Here is a 14851-nt window from a genome sequence, read left to right on the forward strand (position 1 = left end):
TATATATATATACACATTTCCCTCCAATTAAAGATTTTATTCATATGTACTTTTGGGGAGGGTGCATCTAAAGTTTTAGAAACAAACAGGCATATACTGTACAATAAATTATAGCAACTTGGAGGGGATACATTTCCTGGTGTCACCCTAAATGCACCAAGCTCTGCCCCATGTAATGTGAAGGATATCCAGCACTGTGTGCATGGGTGTTCTTTGTGTTTTGTTTTTATATAAAAAATGTTGTACTATTGTTTTCATAAATATAATAATGTGAGATTGTGATCATACAAATATACACGCCAAGTTTAATGAAAGTGAAAGACAATAAAGTACAAGTACTGAAGCATGAATGCATACTTTCTGTGATTGTATTCACAGAATTTGCACTCAGAAGTGCAACAAAGCCAGCTACATGTTTAAAATGCAGGGCTTTTATCGTGAAGAATATAGAAGTAGTTAAAGGAAACTGAGACAAACAGGAAGGTTTCACTTGTTCTTCTCTTTTAGAGATGCAATTTTTCTTTGCTGTTATCTTGACCATCTTACTTCAGTAGCGGAACTTGGACCTGGATTTCTTACTTTCACGTGATTTCCTGATGCCAAGATTCTAGTGTAGAATGTGAGGCATGGACTCAGCACTCTCCTCAGACAACTCCCTAACCTACCCAACATTGCTATAGCTCCATCATGGGTATTTCCCATGATACCCCTATGTGCAATACCCCAATTTCAAATAAACATGTCTAGCAGGCCTAACCTCTTAACTCACAATCACCACCAAATTCTAGTAGCCCTGTATATCCCTTGATCTATAAAACCTAGATCGTAAAACACTTCACCCATTCACCCTACCTACAGTAACTACAACTGGCAACTGGCCCATACCTAGTTTATACATGTGCCCTGGCCAGCCATTTTTCTCTATGGCCAGGCCCAACACATGCACACTGAATAGAATGCAGACATAAGGAGATCAGGGCACAGCAAGGTGAATATGCTGCCCTGCCAGGACAATGACAGGCAGTGCAAAACTACAAGCATCTGTATCTGAGGTTGAATACTGTTACACATTTCGTCAAGACAATAACGTGAGGTGGGATGGGAAATTTTGCTTAGAGCTTCAGTTACCTTTTAACATACAAAATAAAACAAAATATTAATGCAGAAGATTTACCATGCTTGAAATCTAGTGAACAATTACTGGAAGGTTGAGATAAGCAAACTGATCCATGTAAACCATAATTTTGCCTGGATCAGTCTAATTTAAAGACAGCTCATATGAATTATATCAACTAATCTAAGCAGGCAGGATGCAGAGGAGATGGTGGGAATTATGTGAAAAATTATGTGCCCTTAGTGGGCAGTATAGGATGTGGGAATCTTGCAGAATCCCATTCTCCCTTAGTATAATAAATCTCTGAGACCCTTGTGGATTTCATTTGAAGTTTTATTTCAAACAGTAGAGAATGAGGTGAGAGTTTTATATTAAGTTTTAAAAAACCTGTGTCTCTGTTGGAGTAATTTTTTTACACTGCTTGTGTCAGAGTGATTGAGTAAAGGGTCCATTGTACTGGGGTGGGTTGTAAACTTTCCTGCCCACAATGGAAACAAATACGTTTTGCACAACCTACCATAAAGCAGAAAGTGGTGCCCATTAGAATTTGGCTATTGTTTTGATAAAAAGGCCCCTTTTTTGGATCCTCTAAGAGGTGCTAATTAGCATAAGAAACCCACGTGCTCATGACCTTCTTCTTAGGGATATCAGCTCATATGGCTGGGATAATGAGGTCATATCTATCAGATGGGGTGTGGAGAGATGTTTACTGACTAAAAAAAGAAGAAATATCACATCCAACCCTTGCATACATGAGAGCAGAAGCACAATTATCAATCTTCCAGCAGGGCATACATTCAAAAATCTTGCAGGGTTTTCTCAAACTGCAATCTAGCTAAATTCCATTCCATTCCATATGTAGATAGAATATCACCGATTTAGCTTCTTATAGTTCATGAAAAAAAGTGTTACTGTTTGATGAGATGTTTGCAATTTTTTGAAATGCATATACAAAAGGTTACAGTGATCTGGTATGGCAAGCTAAACAGAGGCAAAAATGTCTGGCTCTATAAACAAAAAAATAAACATAGAACATAGATTTTACTACCATGCTCCAAGCTGAAAACCAGCTCTGCAAGGGTTTCCCATTTTATTAATCCACCCAGCCATCACTTTACACAAGGGCTAAACAAATACAAAACAGGATGTTTTGAAGTTCATAACCATTAAATAAATTCTTATAATAATGACCACACATACATCTCCTCAAGATATATGACATATTAATTATTAATGCCTCACCATATGTGACCCTGTTTGTAAAGTGTATGGAATAGGGAGTTTTCATATCCTATGAGCTTTTCAATCAATAATGTGTTGTATATATTGATTTCTGCAAAAACTGGGGCTTGTTTATATTTTATATTACATTTTTTCTGCTTTTGAGCGTGATTATCTTTCATTATATGCTGAGGGGGAAATTATTTTTTTCTTGATTTATAACAGTTTTTTGAAGGCAGTATGAGGCTGTTTTCAAAATGCCTTTCACATTCTCCTCTTTCTTTTGAGACTTTGTTTTCTTACTCTCCTTTTAGTAGTTACAGTATATTTTTCTTTCTCTTCAGTTATTATGACTATATATTTTTCTTCTGATTTCTTTGATATTGACTTAAGTTGTCCAAAATGTGTTCACTTATGTATAGATTCATATCCGTGTTTATTGTGTGTTTGAAGTGTTTTTCTTTTTTACTATTTAGGGGCAAGATGATTCCAGAAGAGCTCGAGAAGCAGATACAAAAAGCAAAAGAAGAGGTAACCTGTTCAAATTAGCAGTAGTGTTTAAAAGTTAAATTTTTTATGTGCCCTTGCTTTGTAATTCTGATCTCAATGCATTAAACACAATGAGGGGAATTTATCAAAGCTGCAGCAGCCAATCAGTTTTTCTCGTTCATTTTCAAATCTTAACTGAACAAGCTGAAGGTAGAAGCTCATTGGTTACTATGGGTAACTGCTCCAGATTTTGTGTGCTCCAGTTTTGATAAATTCCCCTCAATGAGTCCTTTTTTGGTTGTTGGTTTTGTTTAAGACTTTTACTTAGGCTTTAGTATTTTGTTTTAGATATTATTAATAAAGAGGTGTGAAAAAAATAAACAGACCATCATTGCTGAATTCTGTCTTAAAATGTAATTTCCCTGGCTTTCATGCTGATGCTTAGACTTTCATGCTTTAATGGTCACTGACCCAGAACTAGAAAGCAGCAAGTGAAGCCAGACAAAGGTCAGAACATCTATTCTCCATACTTGGTCTCAGCTCTTGGTTAATGGCTCAGAAAGTATTAAAGCCAATGGATTAGCATGAGCCAGGCACCTAGCTTTTTCAAAAGGTGGTTATCAGTAGAAACCTAAATGATGTACTATGATCATATAGTTACATAGTTACATAGTATTTGAGGTTGAATAAAGACACATGTCCATCAAGTCCAGGGGCCTGCCATCCGCCGGATATATTTCCTTTAAAGAATCAGTAGGGTTTGTAATCAATCAGTGGCGATTGATTACAGAAGGAGAGCATTTTTTTAACCTATCTGTATGAAAGAAAAGAAAAGAAAAATTCACTTTGCAAAGAATACCCAGTCATGTCAAAAATCAGCACAGATTTCCCTTATTCACAAAGCTCAGTGAATGCAAAGGGAATAACTTTGGAGGTAAATATCCCTGAAACATAAATAATGTGGTTAACAATGTGGCAGGGAGGAGATGCAGGCTGCCCTACAGCTGCAAGAATGCCCAGAGTTTGTGACTTCCACAGTTCGAAGGGGGCTTCAGCCAGGGGCGGACCTACCACTGGTGCAGCCTTGTGGCCCCCCATCTCTGCGCCGGGAGTGTCAGATGATCAGATTTATATGCGGCAGCCGCGGGCCCCCCCATCTCTGTGCCGGGAGTATTGGATGATCCGACACTCCTGGCGCAGAGATGATGGGGCCTGCCATCCGCCGGATACTGGGGAGGGAGCCGAGAATGAAAAAGCCTGCAGGCACTTCATGGGGAATCCTTGGGATTTGGCCATGAGGACCCAGCAAGCAGCCACCTGAGCACACGGGTGCGCTGTCTCTGACACACACTGGGGTATTTCTCTACAGCCTTCCCCACCAGATAACAGTTGAAGACCAGCCAGAAGAGGTGAAGGTAAGTAAATAAATACAATTATTAATATTTGTAGCACAACTGATGTTGTATAAAATACTGCTGGTATTAGTAGTGCTTCTATAGCAGGTGCCATTCTGCATTGCAGCAATGCATAATGACATCCTCTATAGAGGACTACAAATCAGCAATGCTATGTTTTCTATTTTTCCAACTGTATTTGTTTGTGGTTGCTTCAGGGGGTGTGGATTGGGGGCTCTGTGTTTTTGGCAGGGGGTGCCCGAAAAAAATATCTTGCACCAGGGCCCTTTGTTCCCTAGGTCCTCCACTGGCCATGGCTACATAAGTAATAATAAAAATGAAACAGGACTGCATTGCGAAAATAAAGAATTTGAAGGACAGTTTTAGCCAAAACCTATACTTTTGGCTTGTGTAGATGATGTCAATTTAAATCACATTCTGTATACAGTATATGTATATTTCTTAGCACTGTAGAAATTTGCAAAATGTATATTATAATATACTGATAATAATAATTTAATAGGCAATTATTGATAACAATTAAGTTGCCCTTTTCTCAGAATAGCTAATTGTTTTCATTATTTTAAGTGAAAAATCAAAAAGTCTAAAAATAAACCATCACAGAATGCCTTGTATTCTTTTAAATAAATACAAGGCATTTTGTGAATGGGGAAGTAGTTAGGGCACATCGGTGATGCAGCCAGCGCACTTCACTGCTTGATTAGTATCCCTCACTCCCCTCAGTGCATGGAAGCTTGGCATTATGTGCAAGAGTAAGCATGGTGCAAGATAAGATTGCATTACTTTGCAGCAGTCCTCCCCACAAGGCTTTAAACCAACGGAGTGAAAATACATTTGCAAAGTGAACATTCATTTTGCAAATTGAACAACCCCTACTACACTCTTAGTATATCAAGCCCAGTGCAGCAATCAGATAGATACTTAAAAGAAAACTATGGGGTAACCTTTTTATCCCATAGTTGTCTTTAGGGTCACGGCAGGATATACAAAAAGGACAGAAGGGCTCCCACCTAGTGCAGATTGCTTTTAATTTTGTATAACACAACAGTTAAAATTGAAATGGTACTCACAAAAGTGGAAGTAAAAACAGCTTAAGTGGATGGGTTCAATGGGACTGCAGTTTGACAGAACTGCAGTCAGCCTGTGTGCCACTGAAATGTGGCGTTGTTGACGCGTTTCAGGGGTCACGCCCCCTTCTTCAGAACGTGAACGTTCTGAAGAAGCCAAAGAAGACTGCAGTTGACGCGTTTCCGGGGTCACGCCCCCTTCTTCAGAACGTTCACGTTCTGAAGAAGGGGGTGTGACCCCGGAAACGCGTCAACGACGCCACATTTCAGTGGCACACAGGCTGACTGCAGTTCTGTCAAACTGCAGTCCCATTGAACCCATCCACTTAAGCTGTTTTTACTTCCACTTTTGTGAGTACCATTTCAATTTTAACTGTTGTGTTATACAAAATTAAAAGCAATCTGCACTAGGTGGGAAAGCGTCACAGACATCCAAATAAACCGACGTTTCGGGGCCGCGCAGGGTCCCTTCCTCAAGGCAGAAAGAAGGGACATATTTATCTTTACTACTGAGTGCTGGTGATTTCCTGACTTTCCTGTGTTTGCACGGCGCCATCCGTGGTAATTCATCACTGCGAGCACCACTTTTTTCTTATCTGGCCGGGACTGCTGTGGGGAGTGCGGAGGGTCTCTCCATCGACTTACACTAGTATGCACAGCATCTTAATACATTATGGCAGATTTACCTGCTAAACCGATCTCCTCCAGTGATGCTCCTGATGATGTCATGTCTGCACATGTGCACGGAAGTCACTTCATCTTGGCTTGCAGGATTCGTGCACTGAGCTGCTCACAAATGCCATAAAGAAGCTTTTTTGGCAGAAGAGACTTACATAGTCTTAGAATGCCTGCTGCTTGGCAGTTTTTTTTTTCTTCAAACCTTACTTCCACTTTTGGGTTTTCCAACTGGTATGTGGGCTGAAGGCCAACTTTAGACAGGTTGAGAATGCAATAGTGGAGGGCGACCGCCATCTTTTAATTGCTGATACATATGAATTACACATATTCTCTGGCTAATAAATACAGTTGAGGCACTGAAGGAATGTTAGCTGTAAAGTTTAGATAATACAGTAATAAGGGGATGAGTTAGCACCCTATTGTAGCACTAATCACCAATAATATGCTTGCATTACTAAAATAGTATGAATGTGTTGTTTAATTGTATAACATTTATTGTACAGAAGACAAGAGGTACATTTAACAATGCCTTGGTACCGAGCAGAATAGCCGAGCCTGCATTCGGCCAGTCACTCACTGCCGTTCGGCCCCTATGAGAATAGGACAAACAGCAGCGAGTAGCCTGCCGGAGGTTTGGCTCAGCCGATCCAACATCTGGATCGGCTGAGTCGAACTAATTCTCCACTGCGGCTCGGCCAAAGATGCAGAGCATGTTCTGCCGACCCGAAGCCACCCAAAGCAAGCCGATGTATGGCTGGTTTTAGCCGTTGTACAGGTCGGTTATTTACTCGGCTGCCTTCGGCAGCTTTGTGAATAACCCTTATAGATAAAAAGAAACACTTACCCCTTTGGTGGCATAGCTGGTCTCCAGTCTTTTGGGGAATCCTGGTGGAGGCATCGGCATCCAACAACACTAAGGGACCCTATTTGTCTTTGTTCTCCTCCTCCTGCCCACTGCATCTTCTCCCAGTGCCAGGACAAGGACATCTGGTGCCCAAGGAGAAGATGTCAACCATTAGTCTCACTGGACGCAATATTAACCCCCAACATTGGTGTCATTGGATGCAATATTAACCCCCAACATTGGTGTCACGGAATGCAATAATTACTTTAATAATTTCATAATAAATGCATTAATGTGTTACACATGGGTCTTTTGTATCTGCCTATAGTTCTATCTTAATGTTAAAATTAACCTGCTGTAAGAGAATATAGAGGTTACCATTGCTGACCCCTCTTTCTTAAAAATTATAGTTGCCTGTCTGCTATGCTAATCTAAAGGCTTTAATACTCTCTAAAACACAGACCTAGAACAAGTATACGCATCAGGAGTTTCTAATTTTACTCTGATGTTCTAATCTGCATGCTATTTTAGGGTCAGCAACTAAGGAAGTATTGAAGCAAAGTCAGAAGAGCATCTAGCATTCTTTTGCTGTCAGCAAATGAGAAACCTTTTATTTGTCTCTGTACAGGATAGATAGATAGAATATAGACAGATAGACTGATAGCAGATATATTTTTTAATTACACTTGCCTTTGTGCAGTTGCTAAAGGGGATTGTACTACCGAAAGTGATTGCAAATGCCAAAATGTAAAACAGAAAAAAAGATTTAAAAAAATGTGTAACCTTTCTAATTTTTACAGGGAGCTTTGCCATTCCTTGTCATTGGCACGTCTGGTACTACAGTGTTAGGTGCATTTGATCCTCTGGATGATATAGCAGACATCTGTGAGAGACATAAACTTTGGTTCCATGTTGATGTAAGTTACCAGATGATGCAGTATTCTGTTCAAAAACCTTACATAGCTTTTAAATAAGCACATCCAATTCTTAATAAAAATGTTTTATATTTCCAATCATATACAATTTTAGATAAAAGTGAACTCATTCATCACTGATATTTTCAAATTTACTTCAACTTTTCAGCTTTGGCAGTTTTTTGTTGTTGACAGCTTTCAAGCTTCAACTCTGCTGTCAAAACTACTGTATTATATAACATTTGTTTACTTTTATCTCTTTTTGCAAGACTGAATATGTTGACTATGTATATGTTAGAGCTTCTTTAAATTCATATTTCATAACTGCTAGACCTCTAAGTGCAGATCATTCTACCTCATTTCTGCCTTCTAAGAAAGACCTCCAGCTTTTTGAAACATTTATGTTAAGGTGGGCACAGGGAAATAAATATTTTGCAGACAGGTTCCATTATTTATATTGCTTTTTATTGCCTTTATATACTTTTAAAACAAGGAGGAGCCATATATTTATAAAGCTTAAATGCTATGTTAATACTGTACTTCTATTTCAAAATGTACTAAATAGGGTTGATTTTGTTGTTGTTGAAAAAAAGATACTTAATTTGTGAAGTGAGTGTCCATTTAGCTTCATGATTAAGGTGAAACTGCACTGAAGCTCTTTTCTGCTTTCTGTTGCACATGAATATTGAAAATAAACACAGCTTCCTCTTATTCACTAAGCTAAATAAACCTTCACTTTTCAAAATTAACTTATTCTCTTTAATCCCTTTCTGCCGAGGCATTGCATGCGCTTCCTAATCATGTGATCACTGTTGTTGGCTGTCACAGTGATCACGTGATTGGCAGCCCATCCTACCATCTCCCGTTCATCACTGTGTAACTGGGAGCTGTCCATAACAGCAGGTCACAGTGCTGGAGTGCATGACTGAGCACTCTCCTGGCACAAAAGATATTCAAATAAAGCCTACCTCTGTGCTGCCACATATTTGTATATGGCCATCATTAAGGAGTTAATAAATCAACCTCAAAAAGTTATGGCACCCAAAGTAATCGCAGCCTATTGAATGACTAAGCATTTTTTAGCATATCATTCTGGGATCTTAGCTGGCCTTGTCTACCTACTGCTGCTCCTGTTAAAAGGGGTCTTATTTTTTATTTTATTTTTAATTATTATGACTACTGTACCTAGTCTAGATTTGTAATGTTCAGGGCAGAGCTGGGATCTCTGATGGGGAGATATTAGAGATGGAGTCTCTCCAAGGTATGAGAGACGGGTGATACAACTCACCAGTGGCCATCAATAGCTAAAACAAATAAGAATTTACGTGGTACGTGGTTGCATGATTGAAGTGAACACATCATCATTTCATTTATTTATTTAAGCATTCCTTCCCCAATTTGTCTTAATGCAGGTAAAACTAATTAAAACAGTCTTATAATTCCACTAAAGCAGAATTCCATTGGGATGTTTTGCTCCTCTTGCCCACAAACATCCAGTGCACCTTAATAATAGGTATCCCATTGAACCTAATTGTTATTCTATTCATATTTAATGAACCACTCTGTCAAGAGATGTATTTAAAATTATAATTATATTGAATTTATTTATTTGTTTATATTAATTTTTAGTAGATGACAAAGGAACACTGACTGCATATTTCAAATTATTTTGTAAAGCGTTCTATAAAATTATCAATATTATTATTATTATTATGTAAAATGTGTATAGTTTCTCTGTATTGATCATCTGTATTTCAAAATAAGCAGTCAGCAGTCAGATACATTCTCAGTCATGAACATAGTGCATTGTTTTAAATCAGTCATGTCTGGCTATAAATGCCTAAATGTTCACATATAATTACAAACTGCTACTAGATTAAACATTACCACACATTGTTAATAGTATTTATATTAACCCTTTTATATATATCTTTACAATGCATGAAATGTTTTTTATGATTATTTATGATTTATAGGCATCCTGGGGGGGATCCGCTTTAATGTCAAGAAAATATAGAAAACTCCTGCATGGTGTTGACCGGTAAGTGCAATTGGTACACCTAATTTACCCTGAAATAGTATGATTGCTTTAGTAGCCTAAGCAAAAGTGCAGGGCTAAATTCAGGATAAGGCTATACAGGTATATGCCTCATTCACCAGTGTTTTAGAGGTTCCAATACTCCCATACGTTCTTATTTACCTTATGCTGTTATATAGTAAATCTAGCCCATTATATTCAGTGAAGGGCAAGGAAAGGGAGGGACTCAGATGCTCACCTTTTATTTTATTTTCCTGTTCAGCAAAACTCCATCCTTACCTTCGGTCTAAAGCTGGCCATACACCTATAAATTATCTGCAGATGTTCTATCGTCAGATGGAAAAAGTGCAACAGATTCCTCCATCTACGCTAAACTGTGTAGATGGAGGAATCTCCCGCTGGGCCAAGCTTCAGTATCTTGCTAGTCAGCCCCCCTGGTTCTCAAAATACCTGAACAATCTGATTGGATGCAAGCATTGTTCAGGTATTTTGAGAGCCACAAGGCCAACTAGCAAGATACTGAAACTTGCCCCAGCGGGAGATTCCTCCATCCACGCTGTTTAGCGTAGATGGAGGAATCTGATGCACTTTTTCCATCTGACCATAGAAAATCTGCAGATAATCTAAAGGTGTATGACAGCTTTACACAGTTGTACAAGCTCCTCAGCCTCCTCCTCCTTCTTTCCTCCCCAGCCAGATTGCCCACAGCTGTCATTCGTTGGATTTCGTTTTTTCAACCATGAAGGCTCAGATTTGCATTTGGGCATAATATAGGGCAGTATACCTAGGTCGCAGAAACGTTTCCCCTTTTTAGGGCAAGCTGAGACTTACCTAATGGGTTGCACATATTTGAAGCCACCACCACACTTCACTGTAAGGTAAATGCGCATAATATTCCTTTACAATTCTTTCTAATTATGTGTTCCAAGGTAAAAGTGCACAATTATTCTTTTTATTTCCCATATATTATCTAATCAGTTATTCCATAAATGACTTTGAATTGCGCACAATTTTTCTACTTAGTTTTTTTCATTGCGTTTATGCAAATTTATTAGAAACATAATTGTAAATGTATATGCACAGCTTTTCTATATATCACACTTGATTTTTCACTTATATAATTTGATACTTATGGCCTACTCTTACAAAGTATACATAACCATTGTTAGGACTTCAACACTTTTTTTTATTATTTTTTGTTAGCGTTATCATTGTGATCAATATTAGTATCATTATTTATTATGTATTATATATTTTACAATTTTTTTAACCAGTGCTGTCCTACACTCTACTGAAGAATTGGTCATTAAAGAACCCCAAAATGCATTGATAGTGTGCTTAATTTCCTTGTTCGAATTAATAAACATGAAAGCACATCTGAAACTCCTTCTTTGTCTTCAGGTGTCTCTGCTCACCTCTCTTCTGAGAAATCCATTTTTGGGAAACCCCTTCTACCTCTTTATTATTTAGAGTCTGGCTAGTTACTGGTTGGATCTTAAGGTGCCAAATTGTGTGCATATGACAAACAAGTACATCCAAGAACGAAGGGGGGGGTCACAAAAAATGGGAGGGTGGGTAGTTCATTAGGTGTCTATTATCACACTATCTGGGAAAATACAAGCTATGCCCAATGGATACTGTATAATTGAATTCTCACAGAACCTTTTTTCCACCTAGGGCTGATTCAGTTGCATGGAATCCTCATAAAATGTTAATGGCTGGGATCCAGTGCTGTGCTTTCCTGGTGAAAGACAACTCGGTAAGCAGAGCAATACAGTTTAATTGATTTCTAATATTGACTATAACATTAATCTAGAGGTTTTACAGGTATGGTTTTCAAAAATGCATGCTTACCTTCTTTTGAAGAATACACTGATTATATGACATTATAAAAAAATATTTTTGGGCCAATAATAAGAACTAGTCGGGACTGGGATTATGCCAGAATACAGTGAGAGATAACATGATATCTCAATTGCTGCTACGCATACTTGCAGGCTTATTTTTTTAATAGGCCATTTATAAAATGTAGGCTGCAGTGTTGAGGCTGTTGTATGTTATGAAAATAATGCAATCGAGTGATGTCAACACATGGAAGTAGCTAGTGGGTCCAGCTCTATTCATGTTAGTGTCTTTTTTAAAATAAACAATTTTAATATGAAAAGCACTATGTTTCTGTCTTGTATTCTGCATTAATGAGCTTCCATGCTGGTAAGAAGGTATATGGATTAAGTTGTGGTGCTGTTGGCAACTTAAATCTTGAGAAAACAAAGAGTGCATTTTGACCCTATATTCAGTAAAAGGTCCACCAAAGGAGGTGAGTTACTTCCAGCTCAAATAAGGGTGTGTGTGGACGGTGTAGAAGGTGTGTTTCTAGAACACGTCCGCACAGAGGCTTGCTTTTGGAAAGTGCATTTTTTCAATGCATATTTCTTTTTGTCTGGACACTTGTTATTCAGTGTACAGCACTAGTCATGTTTCATGTTCATGTACGTATTTAGACATATGTAGTATACATATGTAGTATAGATACTTTTGTTTCACTGTCACTATTTGTATGTGATTTTCTTTTTTCAAAAATGTACCCATTTTTTGCTTTTGTGGTATGCTATGGGAAAGGGTTTGTAAGGGAAGCACTGCACTATTTTCTGCCTAAAGATCTTTGTTAAATACTGCTATTATCACTTTGGAGCTGAAATATAGACCAATGGTATCAGCATGAGTTCAGGCAGCTAATAGTGCAAATCCAACTGTCAGGTCTTAGGAGGTCTTTGACTTCTGACTCTTAGCTCCAAGAGTAATCCCCAGGCATAAAGTTAAATGACAGGCTAAATATAAATCTTTCATAGGACAGCCTGAAGAATTATAATAATCTGAAAGTGAATTTTCAGAATATCACAAAAGGCCAAATGTGACTGGTTCTCTTTCATTCCACCTGAAGCTAGAGTGTCAAAAGTGTCAAAGCTGGTGCTGTAACAGAGGAAGAAGCTATGCATCTATCAATTACTAGCTGTTTATCAGTTATCAGCTGAAAAAAGGGGTTTGTAATGTCTGATCTTTTCAGACAGAAAAATCACAAAACGTATTGTTCAAATCTGCACATTTCAAGTGTGTTGTAGATTTGGACAGTGTCTTATGTTCAATGTCCTGCTTGCTGCATCTTTAATTCAGGTTGCACAGAGTTCACGTACCCTGTTCCTACAACATTCCACACCCAAAACACACCTAAACCACACAGGGCCTTATGGTTATATACTAAATACAGCATGTGGTTCTTTCATATAAATGAATCCTTTGTTAAATATAATGGGGATTATTTACTAAAGGAGTTGAGAATGTTCACATTGCACATTGAGTCAATATTTATTTAGTAAATAAGGGGAAGTTGTGTTTACTTCAATCGTATAATCATGTGCAAGGCACTGTCCTGCTCTTTAATTTTTCTTGCATGTAATTAGGTGTACAAATTGAACACAACTTCATGCTCTTTTTTTACTAAGCTAATTGAACATTCACTTTATACTGTGAAAATTCTCGACCGCTTTAGGAAAAAAACCAAATGGCACTTCAGATTTTACCCTGAATATCTGCATTTTATTCATTACATGAAATTAAAAACACTCATTGCTGTTCTACTATTCACCAGTCGCAGTAAAGAAAATTCCCTTTTGATTTGAAATAAAGGGTTTGAAGCAAGCAATTATTTTTCTCACCGTCTTTCATGATATTGTTGCATTCATTTAATTGTTTAGTACCTAGTGACAGTTACTTGGTATCCATCTGTGTATTCTTACATAACAAGCTCAGATCTTACATTTTATTTTCCTGTACAGCCCACTGAAAGGCCGCTCATTTTCTTATGCCACGTTACCATTTAATTCTGTCAATGAGGTCACCTCAAAATCAATTGGCTTCCCCAGTATTTAACGGTCAGTGAAGTTTGCAGTAATGAGTTTACATTTATTTTATTCACATGCTTCCAAAATGTGTATTAATCAGTGCAGAAAATAAGACAAAATGTCCATGAAAGCCATCTAGCTCATTAGATGCACTCATTTACAGGGATGCTCAAAAATTCAGAACTCTCTGGAGAAGTGTTAGGCTGATTGCTGCACTCAACTGTTTGCTCTCTCTTTAATTTACATGATGGCCAGATTTCACTATTCTAGGAATGATGTTACATATAGCACTCTGTTTCCCTTTCAATCTTTGTTTTTATCATTGCAATTTCATGATATATTTGCACTTAAGCAATCTTGACACCAGGCATTTGGACTGCTTATTATCTTGTGGGTCATTTGTAATAATGTATTGCAACAAAAAACAAAATAAAGATGCAGATGCTGTAAAACATTATAACCCCACCACACAGCATGAATATGGTAAATTAGACTGTCTCCTAAAGTCTGTACCTTTGGTAACTATTCTCGAGCTTGCCTTTGGCAAAAGGTTGAGGAGCCGAAGGTTAGATATATGACAGCTGCTTATTTAAAAAAAAAAAAATCAGAGGGGAATTTATAAAAACTTGAGCAGACAGAATCTGGAGCAGTTGCCCATGGCAACCACTCAGCATCTACCTTTCATTTTCAAGCCTTAACTAAACAAACTGAAGAGAGAAGGTGATTGGTTGCCATAGGCAACTTCTCTAGATTCTTCTGCTCCAGTTTTGATAAATTCCCCTCAGTGCTTGTCTAAAGCCCAGAGCAAACTGTTCTAATCTCTAATCTCTAACACAAATAAAATTGCAGTGATGTTTAGTAAAAAAACTAATACTTGATATTTAAAGTAGAACACTAGGAAAAATAAAAAAAATTACATATATGATGCAGTAATATATAGAAATGTCACCAGCACGCCAAATCCTTTTAGGATAGCAAAATGTCCATTCATTTGCAGTTCCTTGTCAGATAAACAAGCACTTTCGGGAACGCGAAGGGTCCCTTCATCAGGCTTAGCAATAGGCAACTGGCACCCCTGGAGTCATTATGACTCATTATGATAGCTCTGCTCCTGAATGTCAACAAAAGAGCAAAGCAAGTCCTGTGATATCACAACTCACGCTCACCCCCCC

The 14851-nt window shown here is 37.9% G+C and overlaps 1 protein-coding gene across 1 annotated transcript in view; it reads left to right on the forward strand.

Moving 5' to 3' along the window:
• Positions 1-14851, forward strand: part of GADL1 (glutamate decarboxylase like 1) — a 187735-nt gene that overhangs the window by 84555 nt on the left and 88329 nt on the right. Inside the window, exons 8-11 of the mRNA XM_018562972.1 lie at positions 2812-2866; positions 7629-7745; positions 9719-9783; positions 11458-11539. Of these exons, the coding sequence (XP_018418474.1) occupies positions 2812-2866; positions 7629-7745; positions 9719-9783; positions 11458-11539 (319 nt within the window). The remainder of the gene's footprint in view (positions 1-2811; positions 2867-7628; positions 7746-9718; positions 9784-11457; positions 11540-14851) is intronic.

Source organism: Nanorana parkeri, unplaced genomic scaffold, assembly GCF_000935625.1.
Source record: "Nanorana parkeri isolate BGI_ZX_2015 unplaced genomic scaffold, ASM93562v1 scaffold618, whole genome shotgun sequence".
NCBI classification, from domain to species: domain Eukaryota; kingdom Metazoa; phylum Chordata; class Amphibia; order Anura; family Dicroglossidae; genus Nanorana; species Nanorana parkeri.